The sequence below is a fragment of the Gavialis gangeticus genome, unplaced genomic scaffold, assembly GCF_001723915.1.
Source record: "Gavialis gangeticus isolate Ggan-Ray unplaced genomic scaffold, GavGan_comp1, whole genome shotgun sequence".
Taxonomy (NCBI): domain Eukaryota; kingdom Metazoa; phylum Chordata; order Crocodylia; family Gavialidae; genus Gavialis; species Gavialis gangeticus.
In genome coordinates this window covers 214,189,684-214,200,326 of record NW_017729032.1, presented here as the reverse complement: position 1 = coordinate 214,200,326, position 10,643 = coordinate 214,189,684, and the positions used below count along the sequence as shown (strand labels likewise).

Sequence of the window (10,643 nt, the reverse complement as noted above, 5' to 3'; positions counted from 1 at the left end):
AAGGCCCAACGCATGGGCACCCCCCCCCCCCCCCCCCCCCACACCTGCCTTATGCAAAATATACAAGTTATACTTTATTTTGGGGTATTGTACAATTGCCACAATATGCACTACTCAAACATAAATCAGGACAAACATTTTTTTAAATGAAGTGTTACGTTAAAAATCAAGCATCTTCTGTATGATTTGTTCTTTTCATCTGTAATTTGTTAAAATGATACCTTCTGAAAGATTTTGTGTGTGGCCCTTGACAGCTCACCAAAACTCATTAAGTGGCCCTTTAGTCAAAATAATTGTCCACCCCTGCCATAGATACATTCTAATGTTTATGTTGTCCATAAAATGGACTAATGGCTGCATCTCTAGAATAACTGTTGGTCATCTGAGAGGGATAGAACATTACGAAAAATAAAATCCATCATTACTTAAAACACACTGCCGTACTTGATTAATGTCAATAATAAGCTGTTTTCATCAACACAGGCCACATCTTATTGAGGTATAATTGCACACAGGAAGCCAGTATATTGAATGCTCACATTGTTGGTTGGTCTCTGAGGCAGTGATTCTCAACTAGGGTGCCCTGAGATTGTTTCAAGGGTGCTGTGGGGTGCCATGCAATATTAACACTGTTAAGTTTGCAAGCATGATTCACAAGATAAACTCAGACATTTCAAACAGAAATCCATAGTTGATGCCTTTCTGAGTTCTTTGCAACAGAAAAACTACTCTATTGTGTTTCTATAGTAAAAAAATAAAGGGAAAACTAAAAGCTGGCATTTTCTGAGGGGTACTGCAAATCTATCCAGGGGTGCCTCAGGTCTAAAGAGGTTGAGAACCACTAGCCTAAGGATAAGAGCTTGTTATGTAGCCTTAAGGGAAAAAAAAAATATTTTAGCTGAAGTGGTTAGAGAGCTGTTGTTTTGGGATTAGAGATCCTGGCAGCCAGCCCTAACACCGAACTACACCGCAGTCCTGGTTCCAGATAGATAACTTCCAGTTCTAGAAGTCAGGTGGGACCTCCAATCACTCACTGCCAGTGCCGTTGCAGTAAGGGCCACAAGATCAGAAAGGCTGAGAGCTGCTGTTTAGTAGTACTGTTTTCCACTACAGCAGAACAAAATGTTAAGTCATGGTCTTTTTGTTGTTCCTTGAAGAATATTGTTGATAATGTATTTTATTTTTATACATTTATTTTAATCTGTACTTGCATATTGGCATGTTTAACTTTTTGACACATTATACTTGTAATACATATTATTTAATAAATACTGTCTTTCATGTTGCATTATATACAAATTGAGCTAACACTAATGCTTTATTTTTCTTTTGTTTCAGCTGTGTCCAAAGTTTTTGCACACAAATTCTACCAGTCACACCTGGCCTTTCAGTGCAATTGCAGAACTTATAGGTATTTGGATCTGCATTTATTTATGTACTTGATATATCTCTGTTATAGTTTATGTTGTGCCTAATGAATTTAATCTTGCAAATTTAAATTCAGCTAAATTAATTAGCTTAATAGGAGGTGCAAAAAATTGAAAATTATTTAAATTTATATAATAAATTTAGATCATAGCCAGAAAACTTGCATGTAATATCATTTTAGTGCGATACTTTGGTATTATATTTAAAAACTTCCTTACATGTGGTCTTAATGATATATATTATGGCTTTTCTGTACATAGGCCTGCCTGTTTCCTTTGTTATATAACTTACTGGTACAACTTATGTCTTGAACACTGTACTAAGAAGGTTTTTGAGATTTAATTATTTATCTTAAAAAAAAAAAAAAGTAAATCCTTTACTCAGCTTGTTCAACTTTCAGTTGCAAAGCCTGCAAGCCACTTATATTGTCTGAAGCATACAAAGTTTTAACTATAATCAATTGAAATATGTTTTACAAAAATTGTACAGAATTAAATATGAGATATTATAGGGATGACCTGCTGAATCCGTGCAACAGTTAAATTTCTAAAAGGACTTGGTATATTTCTCCTCACCTGAATTAAGTATCTTGAGTATTTAAATGAGTGAACTTTTTGATATTTTTAATTGGTGTTCTTTAAGTTCATGCTTTCCTAATTTCCAGACAATGCTTATGATCCAGATGTGAATGCTAAACAAATATGGATAGATAAGACAGTAATAAATGACAGCGTATGTTTGACATTTACTGATAATGGGAATGGTATGACATCAGAGAAGTTGCACAAAATGCTAAGGTGGGTAACATTTTTTTTTGATTTAACAGCAGTTGCAACAACTGGATTTCACCCTAGGGGTCCCTTCTGAGCATCTGTTCCAAAGATGATGATGATTATTATTAATCCATTTGTATATCACATTATATTGTTCAGTTCATTTCTTTTAAAAAATCTGTTAGTGAATTTAGTGAGCGTGAAAATTAGAACCCTAGTGTAGTGTAGGCTTTGGCTATAGGAGATGGAGGCTCATACAGCTGTGGAGCTGCTTTTTTCAGCCTGAGGGTATGGCTAGCAGTGGGCAGGGCCTGCCATGGAATCTGGAGCTCAACTGGGCATGACCATCAGCTGCAGAGCTGTGTTGACTGCTATTTGCACCAACCAGTTCAGCCATTACAAGCATCCGCTTACCCTGTGGCCACTTGCTTTACTGCGGGGCAGCCATGGGGAAGGCTGGGGGAGCTGGCGGGGATGAGACTGGGCAGGGGGGTCCCCCCATGATCCCCTTCCTCTCCTCCAGCCCCCCCACCCCCTACTTACTGGCATGGAGCCTGGGTCCAGCTCCCAGTGACAGTGAGCGGGGACCACCTGAATCTCTGAATCTATTCACAGGCTTCTGATTCAGTTTGGACCTTTTAATGGGTGTCTCAGTTCGATTCAGATTTGGAGATTTGGCCCCCAAATCGGGCTGAATGTCCTCCGAATCTAATTAGATACCGAAGCTTCGCACAGCCCTAATATATACCCTATTTCACTACTTTGGTATGTGTGCCAGTTAGTTATCCCTTCATTGTTAAACCTCCCTCCAGACCACCCTGTCGTCTTGGAAGATATGTCACATGACGTATCATTTTCAGATGTGATCTTCAGGGACGTGGAAACTCCCTGCTCGTTATATTTTTGGCAGCCCTGCTGAACCTGGTCACCTTCTAGGAAGGGAGAGGGAACTGGGGAACTTGGATAGAAGCTGAGGCCTCATTAAACTAAGAAGTGGAGGGGAGGAGGAGGGAGGCCTGCACAAAGCTGACACCTGCTGAGTCAAGAGTCTGCTGAAGGCTTAGCAAGGCAGTATCAGGGGTACAGGACATCTAATTTATTCAACAACGATTTACACTGAAAGTCCTCAAACTTAACCCCAGCAACTGACTCTAGAAACTCTTCCGCACTTCAGGTTAAGTTTGCCTTCTAGCCCATTGCTGTCTGCGGTGTTTGCAACTTTCTGTTCCAGGATTTTGACCTTTTACAACCTCCTTCATGTCCAGCACAAAAAATAAAATGTCCTGTAGGCTGATTCCTAGTAGGGTTCTTCAGGAGGTACAGGAAGTACCATGTGAATAGCTTTGGTGCAGGCCTCAAGATAAGATAGAGGTAGGAAGAGGCAGTTCACCTGGCTCAGGCTGGCTAAGGGTCACCCTTGAAGATCCTAAATATAAGTGTAAGTATGCCTTTCATTATTGATAAATGTGAAAGGTAATATAATTCAAACTTGTCAGATTATTCATAGTAAAAAATATTGTGCAAAAATTAAGGGAATTAAGAGTAGCTGTAATGAAGTTAAATATATTTTCTTGACTCTTAGTCCTTTATCTACATGGAAATGGTTAGGAAACCAAACTGCTCAAATTCCATGAATGTATTGTTAATCACAAATATAATCAATTAGCAACATAAAAAAAACTATACCAATTTTTCAGTTTGTTTTCATGCTGTAGCATTTCAGTGGAGCCAGCTTGACACACCTATCCAGTATTCCAATATTTCAGCAAAGTGTTTTGTTACAGAATTTTCCATACATTGATCAACTTTCTGTAGATAGTTTCCGCCTGTTTATCTAGCTTTCAACAAAGGATTCCAGATACTCCGCAAGCTCTAATCATTCTGGTACTAGTTAGGCATCAGTAGGATCATACATTTAGCCCTTTCTTTCCAGTAAGCTCCTATCCCTAGCACAAAGGAGTATTCTGATTTTTGGAGCCAGCTTAGAATGAGTAAACAGTCTGCCAGGACTTCTGTTCACAACCTAATACAAAATCCTCACTCTTGTGGATCTATGAAAGTTAATATTAACTAGGATAAAAATGTAATCATAAGGTAGACATTGCATGAATGAATCAACATTTTTAATGTAATTTCCTTTAATGTATTGTTTCTAGGCATAGGGCTTGCATGCTAAATTCTGTGTGCAACTACAGATATCCAACTCCTTTCATGTTGGATATAATGGTATCACTTTTACAATGGAAAGTTTGCTTCAGTTTGTACATTATTGTAAACACATTTTAAAGATGTGGAAAAAGTGTTCACCTAAGTCTCATTCTCTCTTTATGAATTCAGGATAGTGATTCTCAACCTTTTGGGACTCAACACACCCCTCAAACTTTTCAGAATTTAGCAGCACCTCATTTTAAAAAACTTTCTTTAGATGCGTTATGCATATTATAATATGAACATTGTAATTATAATACATTAGTAATTGACTAGAACATAATTTATATTATATTTACCCCACTGCTACAATGGCCAGGTGGAACCATGCTGTGCACTTCCTGCAGAGCCAGGTCAGGAAGCAGTTATGTCAGAATTCTGTGCTCTTGCCGTAGCCCTTCCCAGTTGGGCCCTACAGATGAAACTGTTCCACCTACCTTTGTTTTCAGGAGGCTCATCAGAGTCAAGCTGAGAAGTGAGTCCAACAGAAAGGCATACCTGCCTGCATTAGTTACGCAGACAGGCATACCATTTATATTGCAGCTCTTCTGAGTTGGGCTCCAGCATTTCTCTTGAACATGGAGGGGCACTGTGCAGTTCTACCTGGTGGCAGCAGCGTTTATTTCCTGACTATTGCTGCCACCAGGTAGAACTGCCCTGTACACCTACCTCCATGTTCAGGACACATGTCAGAGCTGAACAGCAAAGACTTGCAACAGAAAGGGCTGCAGGCTAGCATACCTTTCTGCTGCAGCTGCTTCTCAATTCAGCTTCAGCGCACCTCCTGAGAACAGACATATGCAGGGCAGTTTTACCCCAACGAGGTGGTGGTTGTGGTGCTAGCATTGCACCACCACAGTTGAGACCCACTGCCATCAGATACTTAGAAATATTTAGGAGCACTCATTGCATAATTTCATACAAATGGTATTCCTTAGACTAGGGGTTGGCAACTTCTGACCCTGCAGGCCAGAGCTTGTGACCAATCCCTTGTACAGGCTGCAGATCTCCACCCCTGAAAAGCTTAAGCAACTTGCATTTGCTCTTTCTGAAAATATCTGGACCCCCTGCAGTAAAATAAGCACAGGCTCAAGAGAACAGTAGAGAGGCTGCCTGAGGGGGTTGGGAAGAAGGTCCAGTTTAACTGTGTGCTGCCAGATCAAACCTCTTCATGAGTTCAGTGTGGCACTGGTGCTGTAGGTTGCCAAACCCTTAGTTATGCATATTTAAAGATAGCAGTAGCTCACACACTGCAAAGCATCTTAGCAATATAGCATTAATAATCTTTGGCTTTGTCTACCTGTAAAGCAAATTCACATTTTCTTTGTGCTGCAACCATTGCTCTCAAAAATTGAGATTAACTCCATCTGTTTAAATCTGTGTTGATATTGGTCTTCTATGGTTGTTTTACACTTGCACATTTTTTTATAATGTGTTTCAGTTTTGGATTCAGTGACAAAGTTGCAGTCAACGGCCGCGTTCCAGTAGGGCTGTATGGAAATGGATTCAAATCAGGATCCATGCGCCTGGGAAAAGATGCAATTGTTTTCACCAAAAATGGAGAGTCTATGTGTGTTGGCCTGTTATCTCAGACCTACCTGGAAGCTATAAAAGCCGAGCATGTCATGGTTCCTATAGTATCATTCGACAGGCAACATATCCTTTTCACTGTTTCAGAATGTTGTATTTGCAAATGTAAAAATAGTATATTAACAACTGGATGAATCTAGGATTTTGAAAAGGGAGTGAGGGCTGTGCAGATGGTGTGGTAATTGCACATATTTTTCTGTTGTTAAAAATAAACTAGAAGTTTTACTAGAGCTCCAGGGCTATATTATTCAGTTAAAATTGAAGCAAAAACAAATGTAACTTTTATTGGAATGTGAGTTAATTTGCTATACCATGTATTATGTATAAAAACACAGCAAACTAGGCAAAAATAATCAAAATATGTTGCATCTTTAGTCCTGTTATTAGAATTAAATATACATCTCTTTCTTCAGATTTCTAAAACAAAATCTAGCCTTTGTGAGCATCCTGACAGTGCATCCAATGCTTCATTGAAAGTTATTTCCACACCCAAGTTAATGTTCACGAGAATTAAGGTTTCTACTTCTGATTTAATGTTTTTAGCTAGTTTAAAAAAAATTCACATGGCTGTGAAATAGGAGCTATATTACCAGGAGCAGTTAACAAGCAATAAAATTACAGAAGAAAGACTACCTTAATTAATGGAACAATGAAATTGTTAAAAAGGAGAGAGGGTCATTAAGACCAACTGAATGAAGAGTTTAGAAGGAATCAGGTGGATTATAATGAGCCATGAAGTCAAGTGAGTCCATCACTGCTGCCTGAATAGAGACACTGCTGCCATTGCCAGGTTGTTATTTTTAAACTTTGTTTGAACTAGGACTCAAAGGGGGTAGGTGGAGAAGTGCAACTGTACACCCACCCTCCCCCAGTTATTCATGCTCTTACAAAAGATGGAAATGTTGTAGCCATACTTATCCTGCTTACAAAAAAGAAGGAAAGAGGTTATAATTATATGGTTGCATATAAACATCAAGCTTGCAACAACTTTGAGACAAATGAGATAAGACCCCAGGCATACATTAGCTCTGTTGAAGAAGTTTGTGTTAAAAATTATTTAAAATTGTAGATACTGTTTAATTCTTTAACTTAGTTTTTACGTCAGATAATTAACCCAGGAGAATCCAGAGGCAACCTGAAAGCCCTTCTGACACATTCTTTGTTCTCTTCTGAAGATAAGTTACTGGCAGAGCTTGATGCTATCCTGGGGAAAAAAGGAACACGAATTATCATTTGGAACCTAAGAAGGTAAGATTAAGTCCAGCATTTGCTGATTTGTGCACTTGCAATCCATATTTGGTATGCACTACTTTAGTAGGCTTATAGTCTTTAGAACTGTTGATAGAACAACTGCATAAGTCTACAAAGCTGATGAGCATGGAGCTAATAACAATTCTGCTGAACATAGGCTGTTGGACTGGAGGGCCATAACTTGTACCCCTAAATTGCCATAACAGAGCAAATAAATAGCCAAAGACAAAGAGAATAAATGACGCATCCTGCTATATCTAATTTATTTTAATATTTAAAGGGAAATTAGGTTGCTTTTTGGCACAGCATAATACATTACCTACATTTTCTTGGGGTGGTACGGTGCTCTACCCAACAGACCTGGGATTTTCCAAGTATAGTTCTAATTTGTGATGTTGACACACTTGTACATCTAATTGGAATTTTTCCATATATTTGCTAGGGCTGAGTCCAAAGTCTCAAAGTCATATTTACATAAATTAATTGAATTTAAAGCAAACCTATAAAGCCATCTTACCACATGCACCTGCCTCTCTCTGTACACTTGTACCTTACTGTATGTTCTCAAGTGGTTTACCCAATAGTTTTAAATGTTGTAAATAATGGGGTTTTCACACAACGTGATTTGAAGTATTCCAGAATCGTGTGTGTGTGTGTGTTCCACAGTCTAATCTAGTGATTCTCAACCCGAGTAACTTGGAATTCTTTCAAGGATGTTACAAGGTGCTGCACAATATTACCACTGTTAGGCGCAAACATGACTCTCAAAATAAACCCAGAGATTTCAAGTAAGAATCCATAAGGTCAAAAGGATTCTGACCTGTTATGGTCTTTCTGAGTCCTTTGCACCAGAAGAATTTCTCTGTAATTTTTCTCTGTAGTCAAAAAAGAATAAAAGCTAAGAACTGGTGTCAAGTGATGAAATGGGATTCAGGACTACTGTATAAAGGATTGACACTACAGCTTGTTCAATAAATGACAGAAAGGCTTTATTTACTACAACTATTCACTATTAAATGAGCCTAAATCAAAGTAAAGTCCAGTATATTTAGCTGTAGAAGTCCTAGGATCTCACCAGTAGGCCTGTGCAAGTAGGCAGGTATTCGATCCGGCTTCAGATCCGGCTGCTTCAGATGTCAGCAATCCGATCCAGATCTCTGGATTGGTTTGCCACTTCAATCCAGCCAAAGCGGCTCCAAAGCTTTGGAGCTGCCTCAGAGATCCAGCCATAGGCTATAATGGGAGATCAATGAAATATCTATAACTTTGTTGTTTTGTCTATGGTTTGGGTGAAACGTGCAGGGATGGTAGCCTCTGCTGAGAGCATGAAGACTGCCAAGTTTCAAGAAGATAGGTGTAGGGGTTTGGGGGAACCTGCACCCCAAATTCTTGAAAGCAAAACTCATGTCATATCTATATGTTACACCACGGGGGAAGGTGAAAACTGCAGGAGTGGTGGCCCCTGGTGAGGTCACGAAGCATGCCAAATTTCAAGAAGATAGGTGCAGGGGTTTGGGAAGAACTGCACCTCAAGCTGCTGATAGGCAAAACTCATGATTTAGGTGGGTGCTTGGGTGACCATGTCTGTGTTGAGGCACACGGGGTGGAATCTAGTGCAGGCCTGGGTGCTGGGCCCTGCCAAGCCCTGAAGCCTGGCAGCTGTGTCTCTCTCGATGGGGGAGTCTGTCTTCTGGAGCCCTGCACCGCAAGCTCCTGGCAGGCAAAACTCGTGGGGGGGGGTGGTTAAGGTGCGCCTTTCCTGGCACTGGGGCCTCTGCACAGCAGTGTGCCCCAGTGAGGCTTCCTCCTCCCCTACAGCCTCACGCCCGGTCCACCACTTTACGTGACAACAGGTAAAATAACTTAGCTGGCTCAAAGGTACCCAAATGGAACTGTCACAAAGCCTTTCTTTTTATAAAGCAATTGACAGCAAGAAGTAAAAATGTTGTGTTGTGTTGTGTTGGACATATGATGTTACTCATGGTGTGAGATGGCTTATCTTGTGTTTTTATGTCTATGTGTATTGTGAAAAAAAAGGAGTACTTAAAAAATGTATCTTTGGAAGCTTTAGGGTTAAAAACCCCTTTGTAAGGCTGAGGAAGTACCTGCAGTTGGTCCTGGATGGAAGGAATAGTAAAGAAGCTAGAGGCTGGCCTGGCCCACAATGCAGGCAAGACAGCCAGTCAGTGAAAATGGAAATGGAGGCATCGGGGTGAGGGACAGGCTGGGGTAGGATGTAGTGGGGAAAGGGGATGTAGCAGTGCAGGTAAAAGTGCACAGGTGCCTGGGGTGTCAGATATCCATTAGGTCACAGTTTGCCAGAATTCCACTGTGTATATTGAGTCGATGAGTTTCTGTACCTACTACCTAGGAGTCTGATGAAGTGCAGTTCATAGGCCCAGCTCTGAAAAGTGATTTGTACATTCAAACAAGCACCTAACCTCGTCACCAGAACTGAAGCCAACTTTCTACAGCTCAAAACACAAAACCTGCCAACTATCTGTAGTACCCCCACAACCTGCACACCAGAATCTATCAAAGACAACAAAACCCAACTACCTGCGGGGGCACATTCCTCACAAAAAAAACACTTCGCCTCCTGTCTTAGGCCTGATCCTGAAGAAACAAATTACAATGCAAACCACTTTTCAGAGCTGTGCCAATGAACTGCACTTCCCCTGCAGCTGTGTTTTGGGAGAGGGGGAGAGGAGAGGGGCGGTTGCAGCTCTAGCTCTCCCCCCTACCCAATCTCCCTCCCCTGCCAGAAGACCTGGCACCTGCCTTTCCACCACGTTTCATATTGATCTTTCCTGTGCTGCAAAAGGTCTGTGTGTGTGTGTCAGTCCTTTTGTATTTTGTGTTTTATTCCCTCTGTTGCGTGTGTGCAATGGCCTCTTCTCTGATTTGTTTGCTTCAGTGTTGAGTTATGTAAAAATTGAGTGCTGTCTGTCTGTCTGTCTTCTTCGCCTATGAATATCTGATTTTTCTTCTTTATATTGCGTGCATGTGTGCGTGCATGCAATCTGTGTGCCTCCCTGCACAGTGATGGATCATACTGGCAGGGAAAAAACAGCTTTCTTTTTTCAAAGTTTCCACATAAAAAAAGAGCAAATATAAATTCAAAGAAATGAATTGAATAGTAATTGAATAGCTAAGCTAAGATAAGCTAAATCCTACCCAATCCTTTCTAACAACAAAAAGGAGCAGGCAAGTTCAACTACTGAGTAAAGCAAGCAAGCTGAAATGTTTGAGTCTGAGGGTTCCTTTCTCATGCAGTTCGTGAGAGGGAACAAGCTAGGAAAAGGCACAGCACTCCTCCAAACAGAGGCTTTTATGCAGTTTCTAGGCCCACCCCACAGGCGCTGTCATTGGAAAGGCAGCCAGGAAGAAATC

At 40.5% G+C, this 10,643-nt stretch overlaps 1 protein-coding gene across 1 annotated transcript in view; it reads left to right on the top strand.

Moving 5' to 3' along the window:
- Positions 1 to 10,643, top strand: part of MORC3 (MORC family CW-type zinc finger 3) — a 77,290-nt gene that overhangs the window by 14,980 nt on the left and 51,667 nt on the right. The window contains exons 2-5 of the mRNA XM_019524999.1: positions 1,339 to 1,411; positions 2,093 to 2,225; positions 5,851 to 6,065; positions 7,100 to 7,247. Of these exons, the coding sequence (XP_019380544.1) occupies positions 1,339 to 1,411; positions 2,093 to 2,225; positions 5,851 to 6,065; positions 7,100 to 7,247 (569 nt within the window). The remainder of the gene's footprint in view (positions 1 to 1,338; positions 1,412 to 2,092; positions 2,226 to 5,850; positions 6,066 to 7,099; positions 7,248 to 10,643) is intronic.